This window comes from Convolutriloba macropyga, chromosome 12, assembly GCF_964194025.1.
Source record: "Convolutriloba macropyga chromosome 12, txConMacr16.3, whole genome shotgun sequence".
NCBI lineage: Eukaryota > Metazoa > Xenacoelomorpha > Acoela > Convolutidae > Convolutriloba > Convolutriloba macropyga.
The window spans coordinates 13,515,464-13,537,800 of record NC_134479.1 but is presented as its reverse complement, the minus strand read 5'-3'; the positions used below and the strand labels follow the sequence as shown (position 1 = coordinate 13,537,800).

General features: G+C 35.1%; 1 protein-coding gene across 1 annotated transcript in view; it reads right to left on the bottom strand.

Moving 5' to 3' along the window:
* Positions 1–17,712, bottom strand: part of LOC142350824 (uncharacterized) — a 64,913-nt gene extending 47,201 nt beyond the window's left edge. Inside the window, exons 1-8 of the mRNA XM_075402785.1 lie at positions 17,300–17,712; positions 17,155–17,229; positions 16,782–16,912; positions 12,473–12,546; positions 12,351–12,403; positions 8,181–8,402; positions 7,669–7,746; positions 6,680–6,897 (exon numbers count right to left, since the gene is read on the bottom strand). Of these exons, the coding sequence (XP_075258900.1) occupies positions 6,680–6,897; positions 7,669–7,746; positions 8,181–8,402; positions 12,351–12,403; positions 12,473–12,546; positions 16,782–16,912; positions 17,155–17,229; positions 17,300–17,383 (935 nt within the window). The 5' untranslated portion in view covers positions 17,384–17,712. The remainder of the gene's footprint in view (positions 1–6,679; positions 6,898–7,668; positions 7,747–8,180; positions 8,403–12,350; positions 12,404–12,472; positions 12,547–16,781; positions 16,913–17,154; positions 17,230–17,299) is intronic.
* Positions 17,713–22,337: the final 4,625 nt, after the last annotated feature.

Below are 22,337 nucleotides of genomic sequence, written 5' to 3'. Positions count from 1 at the left end.
TTGCCACCAATTGAGTTCAGCTGCTTGAAATTGCGCTTTGGAGAGAATTTTAGGACAAACTGGAAGATTGCCGGAAAATAGCCCCCGTTGATTCCCATAACTCTATTGGGATTTGAAGAAAAGAAATTATCGACAAAAATTGATTTTTGTATAAAAACATTTTTAAGTGGGATTTATTTTGATGTAATTTCTTAATTGAACATACTCCTGTCTCTCAGTGAGAGGCTTCAGGATCTAGTATCAATACCAATAAGCAGTATAGTTAGAAACTAAAACTTATGAGAACAAAGTTCAAGTACCGGGCATCTAAAAATGGGCTTTATGGGTTTATCCGGTTTCTATTTCTGACTTTGATATTTTTATACTGACTCTCTTCAATTTGAGTTGCTTTGCTGAGCAGCTGCTGATTAAAAAAATTTGGAGCAGAATGACAGAAGAGTGAAACTAGCCTAGAGAAGTCAAAAGGATTTTACTTAAAATGTCGAAAAAGAGGCAAAATGGGTAAAGCGAAAAAAAGTTCGACGAAGTAAAAAACATAGCAGGAGAAGTCCTGAAATACAATTCAAAGAACTGAATGAAAAACTTGAAAGTACTCTACCTGACCAGCAGATTAAGTGAACAAAGCCAGCCAAAACAAACAAAATCATCTCAAAAAAATTGAGAAACTAAAACAATCAAACTAAAAAAAATACTCATTACTAAAACTCTTGAAGCTTTTTCCCTTAGGCCAAATTTCATCCCTTTCAAAATGCATGTTTCAAAAAATGTTCGAGACCATTTTTTGTTTTTGAAATCGGTTCAGTATTATATCTGCATGACCTGAAAAAATTCATTGGCCCTTGAAGATCGATTAACCCGAAAAAGACCGAAAAATATAAAAAAATGAAATCAATTGCAGAATTTAGTAAAATTTTGCTGAAAATTTTGATATTAATATCTTGAGAATCATTTCTGTGTCTTTAGAGGCTATAATTTAACCCAATTCCAAGCATTAAAAAATTCATTGGCTCAAAGTCGATAGGCAATAATTTTTTTTAAAAAATCTCAAATTTCAAATAAAAGAAATTCGTTCTAATTAAATGTTGAAAACCGTTCAATTGCCCCTAGCAGCTATCTAATAACATATTATCAAACCTTGGATGAGGATAGCTGGCTACTGAGGCAAGAAATATTGAATATAAGACAAATGTTTTAAAAACTTGAAAAAAATTACAAATTTTGTCAAAAAAATTTATAATAATCGAAAAGCTTAATTGTTGATAACAAATCCATTGAAACAAACAACCATGCAGTAACTTTCTATCAGACAGTGGAATAGGTTTTCTGGCACTTGAGAAAGGAAAAATATCAAAAATTGACAAAAACTTTAGGAAATCTTTAAAAAATTGCACAATTTATTAAAAAAAAAATGCCAAATTTCGAGACATTAAAATTATTTACATTATTACTAGAAATCAGGCAGTGCTCTATTGTCAAACCACAAAGGAGATCTCCTGGCCCCCGAAGCTGGAAAAACTCAAAAAATGACAAAAATTATCAAAAAACTTGAAAAAAATTGAAAAAATTAGTACCATTTTGCATGTTTGTATTTGTAGTACCAAAACATATAGCTCATAAAATGCTCATAACAAGTTATTTTGTCTCACAAAAAGCCTTCATCATTTTTCAAAAACTTCAACGTAAGAAAAAAAAATTTAAAAAAAATCACAAGAAAAAAACATGAAAAATTGCAACATTTTGAGCCCAAAAACTCCTATGACCCTTTATCCTTTAATTAAGGCCATCCCAGAAGCTGAACCGCTCTAAGCACTTGAAGGACTACGGAAGCTCATTTTGGGCCTTTAAGGAAACTTAATGCCCGCTGGGCTTCACCTGTTTATCACGTTTTGAAAGATCAAAGTCAATGAAAAATGTGTGAACACATCTTAAAAAAAAGACTGCGCCCCAATACAATTCAAATTCCTTGAAATGTAAAAAATAGGAGCGCTATAATAGCCGGATGAGAAGATGAGGGCGGCGATTAATAAAGCAAAGCGCAAAATGTCAAGGGCGTAAAAGTCACTCTAAAAGTCAAAAACGGTCAGACGAAAATTGTACATAAAGAAGACACACGTTAACAACAATTGCTTCTCTTCGAGAGCAATTAATCAGCATATAATCACCACGTGGCAGAGGATGGACGAGGAGAGTGGTAAGGCACGGGGAGAGAGAGAGGTGGTCAAACTCAAAGAACAGCCCTTCACACTCTGACTTTCTGTCACTCTGACTTTCTGTCTCCCCAAAACAGTTCAGTTGAATCTCACATTTAGAGGCTGGTAGAGCGTACGGCTCTAAGAGCTGCTCAATCACATAATGCCTCCCAGGCTTGACCTATTTATCCTGTTTTTAATGACGAAAGGTTAAAAGAGTGACAAAAAGTGTTCTAGTAAAAAATTGCTTAAAAATAATTGCTTAACTTCGTTTGAGAGCAATTAAACATTTCCATTTTGCATCTCTGTAGCTAACAGTTAAAGCATAGCCATCAAATTGACGGAAAATAACCGCGATAGACAATTAGGGCCTTCCATGAATAGAAACAATTAAAGAGATTAGATAGACAGATCGACCACCAGTCCTTTAATAGACCACTAGACTTTTTGGGTTAGCTTTGGACTGTCATTTTTATGAGACACATATGCTCTATAAGGAGAAAGCCCTAACAGGGCTTTTCAAATTTAGGATCTTTTCCGTTTGTGCCCCCTTAGCTTAGTGGGCGCATATTTGCAACCCTCAGATGCCCGCGCAATATTTTTTACATAATGACTTACTATGTAATTGCACGTGCTCTATAACTGGGTGGCGTATAACGTACTGGGGGCACATACGGAGAAGATCCCACAATTAATATTTGAAATCAAAAACTCAAGACTCTAATAATCAAGAATTAGGGCATATATGTTCGGCACTACTTAGATGCACACTATTGACCTTTAACAAGTAAATGTTTCATAAAATTTAAAGTTCCATAAGTTAGTTCAGAAGTCATTTTTTTGAATGAGGTAAGTTATTGAAAAAATCAATTCGACGAAGTCGGGGTAAGACAAAACAAAAATCTGTTAGACGAAAAAAAAATAGGAGCGCTATAATAGCCGCCTGGAATTGAGGACGCGGCTATTAAAAATAGAAATTCGTTCTATTAAAAAGTTGAAATTCATTCAATTGCCCCCTAGCAACTATTCAATAACATATTATCAAACCCTGGATGAGGTTACCTGGCTACTGAGGCAAGAAATAAATAAAATAAAAAATGTTTTGAAAAAACTTGAAAAAAAATTGCAAATTTCATCCAAAAATTTCTAAAAGTCGAAAAGTTAAATGGTTGAAAACAAATCCATTGAAACTAAAAACCATGCAGTAACTTTTTATCAGAACGTGGAATATTTTTTCTCGCACTTGAGAATGGACGAATATCAAAAACTGACAAAACTTTAGGAAGCCTTAAAAAAATTGCAGATTTGTTAAAAAAAATGCAAAATTCGAGACATTAAGATGTTAAAACCATTCCATTGTTACTGGAAACTATGCAATGCCCTAATAACAAACCTCAAAGGAGATTGCCTGTTCCCTGAAATTGGAAAAACTGAAAAAAATGACAAACATTTTCGAAAAATGCGAATTTTGTCAAAAAAAATTGCTAAAATTTGTGATAATCAAAAGTTGAACCTGTTCCATGGCAAACAAAAATTTTTCGGTAACTTATTATCCAACCCCTGATGAGGTTTTCTGGCCCCTGGGACTCAACAACTTGAAAAATTACCATAAATGTCAAAAAAATAGGAAAATACTTGCAAGTTTTGTCAAAAAATGCTAAAATTCATGATGGCAAAAACATGAAAACCATTCCATTAACACTAGAAACTTTGCAATAAACTAACATCAAACCCTTGATCAAAACCTAGAGGATGTTTCTTGACACCTAGGGCTAAAAAATCTCAAAAAATGAAACATTTTCAAAAAACCTGAAAAAAAGGCAAAAAATAGTATCATTTTGCGTGTTTGTGTTTGTAGTACCAAAACATTAAAAGTTCATTAATAGTATCATTTTGCGTGTTTGTGTTTGTAGTACCAAAACATTAAAAGTTCATTAGCTCATTAAAAGGCCACAACAAGCAATTTTGTCTCGCAAAAGGCCTTCATCAACTTTTAAAAACTTCAATCTAAGACTAATCTAAACAAAAAATCACAAAAAACATAAAAAATTGCACCATTTTGAGCCCAAAAACTCTTAAAAATGACCTTTTAACCTTAAATTAAGGCCATCCCAGCAGCTGCACCACTATAGGCAATTGAAAGACTACTAAAACCAATGAAACTAAATGGCCGCTGGGCTATACCTGTTTATCCCGTTCTGAAATATCAGTCATTGAAAAATGTGTAAACACATCTTAAAAAACATAGCAGGAAGAATTCCGGAAACTACTCGAATGAGAAAATTGCCCATACTTATGACTAAACAACTAAAACAACTATTGTGAACGCTGAACCTCCACAAATGCCACAAAATTGAGGAAGAATAAAAACGGCATTCAAAAACTTAAAGCAAACTGAAAAAAAAAACTAGAAAAACTTAACGACTTTTTAATAGTGCAAGAAAACATAAAGTCGATTTAAATTTCATTGCAACTAGAGCAATGAAAAACTTGCAAAAAATGGGCAAGTCATAATAGGCTAAGAAATTTGTCTAAGATTTAAAAAAGAAAAACTGCAAAAAAATTAAGAGAAAATGTTTAAAATTTCTCAATTTTTCTGTCAATTTTCCTAAGAAAAAAAATGACATATACCAGGAAAAATTAGCCAATTGATATCTGAATACGCTGTAAGTAACAAGCTTCTATTCAAATCCCACTCAAAGCATTAAATTAAAAAAAAAACAGGCAAAAAAATCTTTAAATTTCGTCTAAAAATCAGCAAAACTGATCTAAAACCTCCAAATTAGCACTAAACTCAAATTAACTATTTGAAATCTTCAATTCCTATTGAAAAAAGCCTATAACTAAAATAATATCATAATCAAACCTCATAACCATCAAAAGTTGCAAAAAAAACTGCTTTTAAAAGCCGCACGTGAACAAAAATTTCGCTCGCTTAGAGAAAATTTTTTTACACATCAATTTCTCGCTCTCTCAAAAACAGCGGAATGAACAAAGCCACTCTTTTCGCTCCGCTCTTCACTTTTGTTCAGCACCAAAATCACTCAAAATTTTTTCACGCGTTTCATTTCCCGCTTCAAAAATCGCTCCAATAAAATTGATTAAAAACATAGCCGGAAGAATTCCGGAAACGACCCGAAGGAGAAAATTGCCCATCTTTGTGACTAAACAACTGAACAACTACTGTGAACCCTGAACCTCCACAAATGCCATAAAAAATTAAGAAAGAATAGAAACGGCATTCAAAAACAAATTGAACAAAAAACATACCCGGCAGATTGCTGGAAAATAGCCGCCGTTGATTCCAATAAGCATGACTGGGATTGAAATAACAGAAGATATTGAAAAAAAAAGATTTTCGTACAAAAACATTTTTTTAAGTCCGATTTATTTTGATGGCATTTCGTAGTTGAACATACTTCTGTTTCTTAGAGAGAGGCTACAGGGGCTACTATCAATAACAATAAGCATTAGAGAGAGGTAACTAATACTTATAGGACCGACGTTCAAATAGCGGGCATCTAAAATTGGGCTTTATGGGTTTATCCCGTTTCTATTTCTGACTTCAATTTTTTATACTGACTGTTCATTTTGAATTGCTTTGCTGAGCAACTGATGTTCAAAATCACTTTTAGCAGAATGAGAGAAGAGAGAAACTAGCCTAGAGAAGTCAAAAAGATTTCACGCAAAATGTTGAAAAGGCGGCAAAATGAGGTAAAGTGAAACATTTTTTATTCGACGAAAAAAAATAGGAGCGCTATAATAGCCGGCTGAGAAGATGAGGGCGGCTATTAAAAACTATAAAAACTTAAATATTTTTTAATTTGAGTTTTTTTTATAGTACAAGGAAACATAAAGCCGAATAAAGTTCCTTTGCAAATAAAGTTCCTTTGCAAAAATCGAAAAAAAAGTAAAAACCAAAGTGAAATTGACGCATGTGAACAAAAAACCACTAGCGAGAAAGCGAATTTTTGTTCAGACACCGTTTTCTCAATCTACTTTAAAATTAGAGCGAAAAAAAATCACGCCGCAAAATCACTCGCTTTTTCGCACCACTTCCTGTTTCGGCGTGACCAAAATCACCACTCCAATTTGACTTCAAAAATCATGAAAATGTGTGAACAGATCTTAAAAAAGAGACAGCGCCCCAATACAATTCAAATTCTTTGATTTGTAAAAAGGACTTCTCCAATACTCCTCTTCGAGTCGTAAAAAGGACTTCTCCAATACTCTTCTTCGGTTAGTAAAAAAAAGGACTTCTCCAATACTCCTCTTCGAGTCGTAAACAAGGAACTCTCCAATACTCCTCTTCGAGTCGTAAAAACACAGCGCACCAATACAATTCAAATTCTTTGAATTGTAAAAAAAAATAGGAGCGCTATAATAGCCGCCTGGAAATGAGGACGCGGCTATTTAACAGAACACAACGAAAATATCTAAAATTTCTATTAAACCTCATTTGTTTTGTAGCTAATTTTTTTTGAACTTACTTCTGTTTGGCAAAATTCTTCAGGTGGTCGGTGGCAGTAGAAGTTTCAGTGACTTTACTCTTTGACGTTCGCGGGAATCCGTCAGCAAACACAACTGCCTTCTCGTAACAGTAAAGTGCATTGCCGTACTCCGATTGCTCGTCATAATTCAGTCCATTTAAAAGCCACGTCAAACAAGCGTAGAAAGACATTCGACAATATGTGAATTCGTACCAGTCCTAAAAAATAAAGCCAAAATTAAATGGAACATTAATGAATTGAAGCACTATTATTCGACAGGTGTTCTGATCGACCAATTCAGCTGCCCGTCTGCCTGAAACTTTTTTCCTACATTTTTGATTTAGAAGCAGCTTATTTTCCATATAATTGAATATAGTTATATCCATATAGTTAAATTAATTGCTAATTAGTAATACCGTTTGATCAGTTGCAAGGAAACCGTTACCGAGGCAACGCCTTTACGTTCAACTAATATTCCCTTAATTTGTAGAATTTGGCAATGTTAGAAGGTTGAGAGAGAACAACCTAATGTAAATTGTGCATAAGATAAGCTTGACATAGCTTGACAAGAAGCTGTACTTGTTCAACGTATACTTGGCTAGAGAAATGAAGCCTTGAGGAACAAGAAAGACCGTGAGAACGGGTTATAAGAGATGCCCAAGTTCGAGAGCTTAAGACCAGTTGGTGTAAATGGGTAGCACACCAGGCTTGCAAGTAAGAGATGCTGGTTCGAATCCAGTACTGGTCCATTTTCACAGTAGTTGCATCTGCGTAGACCCCCTAACAGGCAACAAAGCACCAAGACCGTGATTGTTCCCTTGTCGCCCTATCGCACACTGCAAGGCCCTTTTTAAATGTATTAAGATACGTTTTGTGGAATTAAAGGTAAAATGGACCAAATGGTCTACTTTAATTGATAGGATTGCTGGCTCGTAATGACATGGAAAATCTTTTATTTCAAAGGCAAGACGCATTATAAAAGATCTCACCGGATGCTTTTTCAGTCCGAAGTCTCCGATATCTTCTTGTTGAATATCGTCAAACATTATCTGATATGATTCAAACACCTAAAATACAAACATACCTTTATCATCAAAGATTGCTGGGTTCAACAAACGAGATTTTAAATAGAAGAAATTCAATTAAGAGCTTAAAAAACCCATTGCTCAGACTAACACGCAGAACATATAAAATGGAGCTGAACACTTTGTATTATAATTTTGTCAACATAAACATGTTCTGTAATTTCGAAACTTCACTGCTGCCCCTCTAAAGCGATCACTGGCTCATAAAGAAAAGCGAACAAATTTTAAAAAGGTAACAGTTGTACTGAAAAACATCTGCTGGCATTGGAAACCCAATTGTATGGGTTGCAGGTTCAAAATGTTTCCCAATTAAGGATTTTTTGTTAAGGATTTGAAGTGATTTTCTGGATTAACAAAGATTGTTTAAAGAGACGCTTAACTAAGAAATTCAATTAGATTGTTCACAGATAACTTACATGTTGACATAGCTTTGCCAGTAAATTGTTTTTCCGCTTGTCTTTTATAGCTTTGTACAACAGCTGTTCTTGAGCATGGACCAGTAGAACTTGGTAGTGGAAATCGACAGTTTCATCCTGAACAATCGTTTTGTCAACTTTGTTTACATCTGCCATGTTTTGTTTAATCCACATGAACACGCCAGAAGCACACTGAAGATGTTTGCAGCTTTTCTTCAAATCCTAAAAAAAATAAAAGTACTGATTTATTTACCTCTAAAGATACACTAGATCACGTCAAAGAGCAAAAATAAAAGACGAAGAAACTCACAAAGAAGAGGCATGAACAACTGAGTCAATGAATTCGACTTTTTGTCTCCTCAGCTGGTTCTTGTGAACGAGACATGAAAACGCCGAACAAATTCAATTTTAAATTCTTTTGGCTCTAAATTATGACGAATCCAGCAGTAAAAGTAGATTTCAGCCTTTGTAAGGATATTGAAACGAAAAAAGATTTTGTCAGCAATTTATTTTCCAAATTCCTTTACGTTGTAGAAGTAGGTGACAAGTTGACAAATACGAAGCACAATTTTCATGAACAGCAAAGTTCAACTTTTTGGGGGTTGCAAACCAAACGAAACACGCGGATATAACGGAAAAGGTGCTTTAGATCACACAAAAGCAAAGTCGCGTATCGAAGCGAGAAAAGACATCACGCCCGCAGATGCCGTTACAGAAAAGTCCTTCAGAAAATTTGACTTTCAGCTTTGCTGTGTAAAGCCGGAAGATTCCAGAACCGACTCGACGTAGACATTCACTCAAGCCCCGGCCAACGACACACTAAAAAATGATTCTAATAATAAATTCACTAATCATTTTGAAACATGAGGAAAAAACTTGAGAAAAGCCAAGTTTAAATCTGGAAAACTATCAGATTACATTTTCACAATTTGCGACTCTGAAACAACTATTGGCAAAACAGATAGTCAGCAGCATTCAAGAAATGACTGCAATCTAATAAAAAAGCAAGAGAATTGGTGTAAACAGAAGAAACCAAAAAAGACAGGAAAAATAAAAAAAATTGAAACCGAATTGTTTAACCGAAAAAGTTTAAATACTACCTAGCAACAGATATTCTGGTATTCTGGGAAACCTAAAAAACATTCTACTGCTCAATCAAAGAAAAAACCAATGCCAGTCACAAAAACACTACTCAACAATAACAAATAGGTAAACAACGAAAAACTGATAGAAACTACAACTTTATATAATTTGCTTCAGTAATAGTAGCCATGTATACATTATTAGATTTATAAAACCTCTAGATTAATTAGTGAAAAAAGAAGCTATTAGAAAAAATGTGAAAAAAATAGGTAAAACATTTAAAGAAACGCAAAATGGGGAAAAAATGACCAAAAATTTTCGTTGACAAAGAGAACTCAAAATGAAAATCTATCACCTACATTTTTAGAAAATCTATCACCTAGATTAATTAGTGAAAAAAGAAGCTATTAGAAAAAAATGTGAAAAAAATAGGTAAAACATTTAAAGAAACGAAAAATGGGGAAAAAATGACCAAAAATTTTCGTTGACAAAGAGAACTCAAAATGAAAATCTATCACCTATATTTTTAGAAAATCTATCACCTAGATTAATTAGTGAAAAAAGAAGCTATTAGAAAAAAATGTGAAAAAAATAGGTAAAACATTTAAAGAAACGAAAAATGGGGAAAAAATGACCAAAAATTTTCGTTGACAAAGAGAACTCAAAATGAAAATCTATCACCTATATTAGAAAATCTAAGAGGTCAAATGCTGCGCGTGAAAAGAAGTTTTTACGTCCATCTGCTGAATAGTGGCTTAGGTGGGTCACTAACGGAACCACTGTTCAGCATATTGAAGTAAGAACTTCTCTTGACGCGCGGCATTTGACTTCTTTTTAAAAGACTCGGAAAATACGAATCACCGATTGAAAAACCGAGATGACCATTAGTCCTCTTCGAGTCGTAAGAAAAGCAGGAACACCGCTATATAGCTACGCTCAGCTTATAAAACAAATTAACAAATTGGTTTCAGTTTTATTGGGCATTTCCGGTGTTACACGCTTCAACATGGCAAAAAATATTACAACTAAAAAATATGCCAAAATGTCGAAGGGACAAAAAATAGCAAAAACGAGCGAGACAAAAATTTCAAACACTTTTCATCTCAATTAAATAAAAATTTAAAGGTGAATTTAAGAAGTTTCTACTCAAAAATAGTGCACGAATTACGACATGAGCTAGACTTTTCTCTGATTTCTACGCGCTAAGACAAAGTAGGTGAAATACTTAAAAACAGTGGAGAGAAACAAAACATGTCTGCACCCTTTTATTGTTTTATAAACATTTATTGTGAACAAAATACCTTCAATGTGATATTTCCCAAGAAAACTGAACTCAGATGAACCTTTTTATTCCGACCCCTCTTGAGGGGGCGAGGAACTATATACTCAATTGGGTTTTTTTGTTCAGACAATTTTGACCGACCGATATATTCATCGTAGAGACTTGTGAGTGGTATCATTAAAAAGCCCCTCCAGAGTAGAAAACGGAATTAAAAAGATTTTTTTGAATTTCGAATTTCACGAGGAGTTATTGAGGTTTAAAGTTTTGTGAATAATAGACGGATTTCTGTTGTTTTTATTCACATTTTCCGGAATTTAGTCTTAAACTTTCGTCATTTTTGCTAAAAAATTATAAAAAATTGTTAACAATAGCACTGTTGATTTTATTTTTAGAAACAAAAAAGTATTGTTGACTATTTTGATTGAATTTTTCCGGCTGAAATTTTGGCAATTTTTTATTGAAATTTTTATTTTTCAAAATTCAGCTTTTTTCAGCAAAACTTGTCCGAAACAAGAGTTTAGTCTACCTTGTTTAAATTTGCCGAAAGTACACACCCCAAAAACAACAACCAAAATCTTTGTAAACTACCAAGGGAATTAGTTTTATTTCCATTTCCATTGAGAGTAGTCTAGAATCAAAATTTGGCCGTTTTTGCTAACTTTTCAAAAAACTTTAAAACGCAGCATTTAGTTTTGATCTTTTAACTAACAAATTATTCAGAACTAAAGCATTCGAAACTACTGAGTGTTGTAAAAGGACGAACAGCAATGGCGGGGCTGGTTTTGGTCCAATCTTGGACTGTTACAATCGAAAAATAATTCGGATTGTGATCAGTCGGTCTTTTTTTAAATAAAACATTCGAGCATTTTATGTTAATTAAAGAACATCAAAGCCCACTGTTGAAAGTTTTAATCAACTGTCTTATTAAGCCCAATTAATATATTTAGTTTCTTTACTCGAAAGATTATGGTAGTTTTGGCTTTAAAAAATGTTTGAATCATACACATTTTTTTTTAAAATTACTTGAATTTTTGGGGTTTTCTATCTGTTCCTCATTTGATGTGGATGAGCGGGGTGGGAACTTTATGTGCGAACGCGGTTTTGAGCGTCCAGTTACGGTTTTCTGGCTTTGATACTAATAAAATTCATTTTTTTTATTTTTATGTATTGGCTCGTTTCTCACGCTTTTTTCTCTCGTTTTGTCACAGTATCACATTATTGACAGTTCACATATTACATTATTGGCGTTATTTTGTTGCTCTGTTATTTCACATATTTTCGGCTCATAGCAATAAGTGTCGAAAGCAAACAGTGAAAATCTGTAGAACTGAATCATACAATAAAGAATGAAAAACTTTTTCGCCCCTAAATTAATGGAAACATTGATACTTACAACTAATTTTTCACAAAAATTCTGGGAGTACAGTCACCAAAATGAACACGTTTCTCAAAAAATTTAAGCAATAGAGAAAAAGATAAATTGAGACCCGATATTACCTTTGTTAAGAGAAATCAAAAGACATGCAATCTGCTCTCGAACCACTGGAGGGGCTCAATTAAATTTTAGACTGCTTCAGCTGTGGTAGTAGCAGGACAAAATGCTTAATTGGCTTCAAATTATGTAATTCGAGCCTATATAGGCCACTAGTAAAACCTGAACAGTAAAAATGATGCAAGGTTTAGCGCGATATTCAATTGCATTTCAATCGTAAACTGAAACCACCCTTGTGTTCAGCTACTTCAAATGTTAAAAGAGAGAGACTTAGATCAAGCAAAAATCAATTCACGCGCGAAAAAATTCTCACCTCGTCTGTTCCCTTTTTGAGCGCTTCGTTGGCTAAGTGTGAGTGAATTGCAGCTAAAACAAACATTTAAAAAATTATGTGAAAAACAAGATGCATATAATAACTCAAAAATAGCTACCAACCAATATTGAAGAGCAGGAAGAATTTTTCCACGTTGATTGAGCCACTTATTTTCCCGAAATAGTTTGTGTCATTCCTAAATAAACGCAAAATATATGCCCAAAATATAAAAAGTCGAGTTTTTTCAGTACATCAGGTCAACATCATAATTTAGTGGGAATGTTGGTTCGGCACAGTGCTCTACGATCGGCTATGGTATAAAAGCGGTTTTCAGCAGAGCCAAAAAATAATTTCAAACAATTTTGATATTGAAGGCCGATCTCAAAGACTGCTCAGCCATAAATAACCATCAAGTAATTACACCAACCAAAAAGAGCAGAAGACACTCACAGGCATCTCGAGAGACTCGTTTTAAATTTCTCTGTCCGACAGTTCCAAAATAAAGTCGGCAAATTTCTCTATTAATAGGGGCTATAACTTAGATCATATTTTCTTTGGATGCAAAAAAATTCCAACTACGAAGGGATTCGAACCTCCAGCAAGTTAGACTCAAGCATTAACTAATAGGCCATCAGGCCCTATGGTATTCATCTTACAATCGCTTGTTTTACCAGCCTATTTAATTTCTGAATAACAGCAACATAGATCACGCCAAAATTAAGACGTGAAGTGTGGAAAAGTCACTCGAGAAAATAAATCAAAAGAATAGAACGAAAATTGTCAAGCAAAAAATTGCATAAGACACCCGTTTTCCATAATTACACCCGTTTACTTCGTTTGACAGCAATTAATCACGTTTTTCAGGAATATACTAGATTCATTAGAACGTTATGGATGTTACAGCTTCTTAATCGTCAATTTTCGAGGAAAAACAACACTGTCTCAAGTAATCAGAAGAAGCAGAATCCTATTGACGTCCATTGTCGATGAAGCAGAAAAATAAGAGGATACAGACGGACAGCTTTTTTAAACCTGTGTTCTAATTTAGTTTTGTTGAGTTAAGTTTTTAGACAGAAGGCTGCGAGACGTGCCACCTAATCTAACTATCATTTGTCATGACGAATATAAATTATACCCTTATTCACTGACTTAATGAAAGGCCGTTATCGGTCTACTCCACCTCTTACTTTCATCTGTTAACGTAGTCAAAGAACAAAATGTAAAGTCCATTCAATTGAAACAGTTGGTGGTAAGACGGCTATCAATTGTGAAAGTTATGAAGTTTAAAACAAAAAAATTGAACAAACGGGAGCCAATTTTTTTTAGTAAACATAGCCCGCAAAATTTCTGCAAACAAATGGAGAAATAAATCTCAATTCAGATGACACTGCAAAGTTCGCCAATAATTAATATAAAGGCAAAAATGAGCAAATTTCAATTACTTTTACACAAAACACGTAAAACAAAACACTGACACATGAAATTGAGACTACTCAACTTTTGAAGGCAATTGAAAACTAAATTGCTATTTGAAAAAAGTAATTTTTCATTTTTTCACAACAAAAATTGCTCCGCATTATAAATATTGTCATTGAATAGTATCAAAAACGGCTACAAAGAAAAGGTTCCTATTCGAAAGCAAAAAAGAAAAACGAAACAAATATCCCTAAAACACCCTAAAATAACCCAAAAAAATTCCGCGTTAGCGTATAACTCGATTGAATTGCCAAAAATTTCAGTCTGCTATCAAAACAACCTGAACAATATTACTGTGATCTAAAAACGTGCTAAGCGACAAGAAATTAGTTGGAACCAAAAAAACCGAATATGAACAAAAGAATTCAAACGCTCAAAAAATTGTTTTCACGCCTATCGCTCTCGAGAGAAAACGGTAAACAAAAAAAATAACCACTATTTCTTTGTTCCCCTCTTCATATTTAGTGAGCTACAAATTTTAGCACACGCGGCATTTCCTGATCAGCTTTACTCCGAAAAAATGATTGATCAAAAGATATTCTTTCAATATTCCTTTTTATATTAAAAACAAGACCGCAGACCAAAAGCGTTTTGAGCAGCTGATGGTGACTAATAGTGAAGTAATAGATACTAACAATAATCGTTCTCACATCAAATTAATTTGATTATCAGATACAAATTTGAACTCTCTTTATAAAATCATAATTGATGATTAAAAATCCAGAAACGGCAATACATGCAGTTAATTCAATATATTTACTTACCAATTTCTACAGGTTTAACTCATGTGCTTTCCCATTCGCCTCATCTTTAAAATAATACATAAACAATCCATACCAAGCGATACAGCGGGGTAGATATTATTGGATAAAATTTTCATTTATTTTTGCAACTTACTTTTCTTCGGTCCTATTCTCACGTCCTGTGGTTGTCTGTTTCAGTATTCTCAATAAGTCACCACGATAATATAAATGAAAAGGCATAAGGGAACAGCCTCTTGTGGCAACGGGGTTCAATTTTGTTTCTTTTCCTCAAAAGCAACGTCTAAATTTCAAAAAATTAACGTGTGTGAAAATTCATCCAAACATAGCTGGCAGATTGCCAGAAAATAGCCGCATTAACTTCATAGATCTCCAGTCTCAAAAAAAACAAGTTATTGCTGCCTCTATTAGCTTCTCTCAAATAACCTTCATTTAGAGAGACAAACATTCACTTGACCTTATATAAAAGACAGATTCAAAGTGAGGAAGTCATTTTTGAGAGCGAGGTAAGTCACGTGTGACCAACAATTAAATCACGCGAAAGAACAAAATACTCGCTCCACTACGAGCGAAAAATGACGTCACGACGCACTTCAAATAAAATTGCATGAACGAATGAACAAAAAGCAGATTTGAAGTAGTTGTGACGTCATATAGTCGTAACAAAAATCTTGGCGACAAAAAACCAAGAGAAGGCCAATAATAGCCCCAGCTATCGCTGTGTGGCTACTGAGAACAAAAAATTAACTAGTCTAGAACGCTTCATGATCCTTAAGTTCAAGGAATCTGAAAATTAGGCGTCCACCTTTATTGATCAGCTCTTTCGTCGTGGGGTCATTTCCCCATCAAAATGACATTAAAAATTTTCACTAATCCATTTTGCTATATTTTCATGAAAATGTCCACACTGCTGCTTCCGCTGACTTCTTCCAGTATCTCATTCAACTCTTTCAGGGCTTTGACGGAAAAAATTTTCCTCATTTCCAATCTCGGCATTTGAAATAGCTGATGTCTTTCTGCTATCTCTAGTAATCCTTTCTAACAATCTTTCGAAAGCTTCGATATTCATCCTCTTTGTTAACATCTTGCATGTCTGTCTGGATCATCAACCTCAGTTTTCTACATTCAATTTAATGAGGCTGCTCAAAAGGCAATGTAAAATAACATTCCGCGATAAATTAAAAAAGATTATTAAAATTCATTCAGCAGAAGCCTTTTTAATGGGGAACTTTAACCAAAATATTTGCTAGAGAGTGAGAAATGACGTCACCTGCAATGCTGTTAGTGAGAATGCATTAGAAACACATTAGAACGCGTTAGAAAGCACTCAGAAAATTTGATTTTTTTCAGCTTTGCTGTGTGAGCAAATGTAAGATGAAAAAAGACGAAACGAAAAACGTAGCATGACAAGTCTTGACCTACAATTTTCATTGAGTAAATAAAACATAGCCGGCACATTGCCGGAAAATATTCGCCGTTGACGCGCCTGATGCACATTGGAATTGAAAAACAAAAAAAAAGGAGATAAATTGACCGAATTTTTTTCTTTTTTTATTTCAGTGTCAAAAATTGCTTTTATTTGGCGTTCATTTTCAGTTGGATTCTAAAACTATAATTACTTCAGCTTCCCAACTGAGAGCCAATAAGCCAAAAACCAATGTCAGCTAGCAGAAACTCTAATGAATTTTGATAACCTAATTCTTAATGACTTGACGACCGGATTTCATCGCTTTATCCCTTCTTTTGAAATTGATCATTTGACTTTGACAGCCTTCACCACAATGCGTACTTGAATGCGTGAAAAAAAATTAATATCCATTCAGTTGAAGTAAGTCAGAAGTCAAACCTGAAAATCGTGACTATTGTAAAACGAAAAACAAAATCAAAAGGTAAAGCGAATTTAAAAAAAAGGAGAGAGCCTAAATAATAGCCGTTGAGAGGCTGACGGCGGCTATTAATAACTTTAAAACGGCATGTTACGCATTTTTAATCGTCAAATTCTGCAATAGGCTGTAAGCTCAAAAATAATGAAAAGTAAGTATTTGATTTTGCAGGGCTACTGTGTAATCCAACATAAGAATAAAATTGTATGTTACATAGCAAGATGCATGAGGTCGGATACTCGGAAAAGTAGGATTCTGTTTCCGTATTAATATTTTTAAAGATTGACTTATCAAACTGAAGCATTACATACCATTTAAATTTAATAAACGCTGGCTGGCCTTTCTGGTCCATTTCAACACGAAGACTGATCAAATGTAGCTGTCCAAAATATTTATGAAGCCTCTCTATGCCTTGGGTGTCCATACTTGGATTAATAATTTCCTGAAAAGAATACTTGCGATCTGATGAAAATTCAAGCCTCCAGTTATTCCGATTAAATAAAATGAAACCAATAAATGGTATAATGCTGTCAAAACAACGAAATTTGAGGATGTTTTGTGTTGTGATTGCTCAGTTCATGCTTTGTTGGAGTATAAATTTTAACCAACAGAGTAAAATGAAACTGACGCCAGGCATCAAAATAAGCATCAGAATACTGAAATTTTACAAAAAATAACACTTACCTTTCGGAGGTTGGCAAGTTCTTCACTAGCCTTGTTAACAGCTTCATCGTGGTTCACATCTCCAGTTTGCAAGCACTGGAATATTTACAATTTGAAAAACTTCATATTTAAAAGCAAATCGCAATTAAAACGTTAAGAGCTTTACTTCAGCTAGCTTGGAGAACTGAGGTACATCTAACGGAGTTTTGAGCTCTAGCTGATGCAGTGGCAGGGCTGGCAAAGACTCCATGGCGACCTTGAAAAAATTCAAAATTGAATATTTCACATTTGTTGACAATTTTTTTCTTATCTCATTTTGCTATATATCTGTCTTCTCTCTTTTTTAAAAAATATAAAAAGGACCGTGTACACCATCCGGCAACGATGGATGTAGGTCGGAACATAAGGGATGATGAGTAGCACTTAGCCGGATGCTGCACTCCAAGCTGTTCCCCTCCAGACAGTGTAAAGACGGCCCAGTCACAAAAATAAATCCTTGTTGACAATAAGGATTTTTAATGTAGGTGGCAGATTGCCAGAAAATAGCTGCGAGAGCTTTGTAGACCTGCAGTCTGAATAAGATTTTGAAAAGCGTATTCCGTACCTTACAGAAACAAGCAGGAAGGAAACCCAAAAATTGTTTGGATTCTAAAATCTATAAAACTCAAACAAAACTTACCTTACTGCTTGATCAACATATCCAGGAATCAAAAATCTTCAGAGAACGCAGATGTCAGACTCAAAGAGCTATTTTGAATCAATAACCGGATTTATTCTGCCCCCCCCCCCCCCCCGTTTAGTGGGCTTATATATTTACGCCCCCCCCCCAGGCCTTTTTCTTAATTTACTGTTTTTTACATAGCAACGCGCTATACACAAACATATAATTTGTAACTGGGGGCGAAAAAACACTAAGGTAGGGGGAAAACAGAATAGATCCCAATATCCAAAACAAAGAAATACCAGCAGAAATACACCTAGAACACAACGTCGCAAAAACCAATCTCAACTCCTACTTTCAATGTCTACCCTCAAAACAACTGCAAGGCACAAATAGCTGAGACTCAACAGCCCGAACTTGGTAGCATCCACTTCTCCCTATCTGAAATAAAAACGGCAATAATAAACCCTGATATCAGCAAAGCAAAGGGCCACAACAACATCAGCAATGGACTACTAAAAACCTGGCTGACTCTATACCGAAATCCATGCACTTTCAATTCAATCTTTTTGTTTAAACAAGTAAATTGAAAATATAACCCGGGGGTTAAATATTACAAGTTTAAAATTATATATACAAAATAAGTACAATGTTAAAAATCAAAATTAGTGGTTCCGTTTTTTAAAGGTAAAAATAACAATTTTGCAATTTTTCTCATTGCAATTTTTCTACAGCTATGGAAACTCAGCTCTATCGAGCCAATATTCAAAGGGCACAAACAGGACGCCTCAAACTGTCGCCAAATGAGCCTACTTTCGGCCGTAGAACCAGAAGATCAACAAAATTCATCTAATCTGAATGAACTCATACACCACAAACTATGCAAACTTCAAACTTGGTCTTCCAGATGCTGATAACAGTCACAGCTTTCTACATCGAATCCGAAAAAGCCTTCGACAAGGTAACACATCTGATTCTCATCGGAAAAACTCAAAACTCGGTACCGGAAAAAAATGAAATTAACTTATACATAGCAACATAGAAGACAGAACACAGACGGTCATGATCAACGATGTTAACTCCAGTGAGCTTTTGATAAACTAGAGCAAAAACTCAACGAAAAATGGGTTGTCTATGAGGGTGAACCCATAGAGGACGCTCCGGAGAGCGATCGCAAATGACTACAAACAATCACATTACTAAATTTTAACCTTCAAAGCATACTTAGCTTAGACAGAAGACTAACCCTAGCAAACACACTAACTAGTACTGACTATGACATACTGTGCCTTACTGAAACGTGGTTAACCGGTGACATTCCAAACAATGCTCTGTTTCTAACAGACTTCGCCATCTACCGAAGGGACCGCACATGCGATAAATCAACAACCAAACATGGTGGAGTTCGAATAGCTCTCAGAAAGGGTATTAATCATGAAGAAGTGTCGTTGAGCAGTGCTCCTTCTGATGTGTTGTCGGTCAAGATACCCACAAGGCAAAAACCCATACTCATCTGCTGCGCATACAATCCACCTTCCGGAAGTCCCTACCTCTGGGATAAGCAAAAGTTTGATAGTATCATCGAGGAACTCAACAATAAGAGCAACTGCGAACCTTATGAAGGCACACTGATAATAGGAGACCACAATCTTTCGAAAACTGACTGGAACACAATTTTCTTCATCCGATGACTATGAGTCTGATATAGTTGACCTTTTATCAGAGTCAAATTTTACAAACATCACACCGAAGAAACTGGATGTTGTATTGACCGATAACACAGAGAAAATAATTGAATCAACAACAGACAAATGCCCAAACCCAAAAAACTCGTTCCATGTTAAACCACTGCCAGACCACCTCCCAATTAAAACGATCATACAGACAAACATGACGTTCATGGAAAACAGCAAAAACCAAATATGCCCACAAGAAAGCAGACTGGGCAAAATTGAACAGAACAATTTCAAAAAATCCTTTCAAGCCACAACAATAGTACGATTGGATTGAAAATTATACCGATAGTAACACTTCAAAAATCACAAAACATCGGGCGAGCCTCCCGCCCTGGATTGCTCCCCCAACGTCTCATTTAATAAAAAAAAAACTGCAAACAAAAAACGGAAATGGAAAAATTTTAGACTCAACAGAACGCTCAAATTGAAACGCCTTGAACGAGAAATCGAGATTGCAACCAGCAATGACCTCGCAAACTAAGAAGCCAAGGTCTTTCAAACAAGACAGTTCAGTAACACCCAAAAGTACCAAGCCAGCATCCAAAAACACTCAAATGTACCTCCGATAGTTTACCTCGGCAATCTGAGAGAAGAATCCGACAGAGAAAAAGCTGACCTATTCAACCGTTTCTTCAAAAGTGTTTATAGTGAGAAGAAAAAAACGCAGCTCAATCCCCAACATCGAATTCTAAACATCATTAAAATTACAGATAATGAAACTGGAAAAAAACTAGAAAATCTGAGGTTAAACAAAGCAATGGAACTAGGTAAACCGGGAAACATCATCTTGAAACAATGCTCAAATTCTCTTAGCAGGTCACTCAAATTAGTACTCCAGACAGTAAAAAAAAGGGCGTGTATCCGAAGTACTGGAAAATCAGACAATTCTCACAAATCTTCAAAGCAGGTAATAAAGTTGGTGTCAAGTGTTACCAACCCATTAGTCTTCTTTGCTTTATGTCTAAAGTATTTGAAAGAGTTATCTCCAATGACCTATATAGGCACTGCAAAGTATAGCTGCATCAAAATCAGTTTGGATTTAAAAAAAACAGATCTGCCACAATTCAGCTTTTGATTATCCTAGATTCCATCTATATAAGGTGCGACGATGAGACGGTTGACAAACTCACAACCTTGTATCCGGACTTCGCCAAAGTTTTCGACAAAGTTTTCCATCAGATCCTTATTGAGAAACTTAAAAAATTGGAAGTAGGTGGTAAATTCTTGGCAATTCTGTATCTGCATTCATACCGTGAAGACAGGCAACAGTGCGTAAAGATAAATGACGATTGCTCCGATTTCCTGGATGTCACGAGTGGTATGCCCCAAGGATCCATCCTCGGACCACTACTGTTCCTGATTTTCATTAATGATCCACCCAATATGAAACCTAAAGTAGAAAACTACGGCTTTGCATATGACTTTAAGATGATCGCCCAGAGCCATACGCATTTCGAAGCCGGAATCACGCACATCGAAATGTGGTGCAAGGAAAACCAAATGGAGAGAAAAAGCTGACCTATTCAACCGTTTCTTCAAAAGTGTTTATAGTGAGAAGAAAAAAACGCAGCTCAATCCCCAACATCGAATTCTAAACATCATTAAAATTACAGACAATGAAACTGGAAAAAAACATCCGGCAACGATGGATGTAGGTCGGAACATAAGGGATGATGAGTAGCACTTAGCCGGATGCTGCACTCCAAGCTGTTCCCCTCCATACAGTGTAAAGACGGCCCAGTCACAAAAATAAATCCTTGTTGACAATAAGGATTTTTAATGTAGGTGGCAGATTGCCAGAAAATAGCTGCGAGAGCTTTGTAGACCTGCAGTCTGAATAAGATTTTGAAAAGCGTATTCCGTACTTTACAGAAACAAGCAGGAAGGAAACCCAAAAATTGTTTGGATTCTAAAATTTATAAAACTCAAACAAAACTTACCTTACTGCTTGATCAACATATCCAGGAATCAAAAATCTTCAAAGAACGCAGATGTCAGACTCAAAGAGCTATTTTGAATCAATAACCGGATTTATTCTGCCCCCCCCCCCCCGTTTAGTGAGCTTATATATTTACGCCCACCCCAGGCCTTTTTTCTTAATTTACTGTTTTTTACATAGCAACGCGTTATACACAAACATATAATTTGTAACTGGGGGCGAAAAAACACTAAGATAGGGGGAAAACAGAATAGATCCCAATATCCAAAACAAAGAAATACCAGCAGAAATACACCTAGAACACAACGTCGCAAAAACCAATCTCAACTCCTACTTTCAATGTCTACCCTCAAAACAACTGCAAGGCACAAATAGCTGAGACGCAACAGCCCGAACTTGGTAGCATCCACTTCTCCCTATCTGAAATAAAAACGGCAATAATAAACCCTGATATCAGCAAAGCAAAGGGCCACAACAACATCAGCAATGGACTACTAAAAACCTGGCTGACTCTATACCAAAATCCATGCACTTTCAATTCAATCTTTTTGTTTAAACAAGTAAATTGAAAATATAACCCGGGGGTTAAATATTACAAGTTTAAAATTATATATACAAAATAAGTACAATGTTGAAAATCAAAATTAGTGGTTCCGTTTTTTAAAGGTAAAAATAACAATTTTGCAATTTTTCTACAGCAATTTTTCTCATTGCAATTTTTCTACAGCTATGAAAACTCAGCTCTATCGAGCCAATATTCAAAGGGCACAAACAGGACGCCTCAAACTGTCGCCAATTGAGCCTACTTTCGGCCGTAGAACCAGAAGATCAACAAAATTCATCTAATCTGAATGAACTCATACACCAC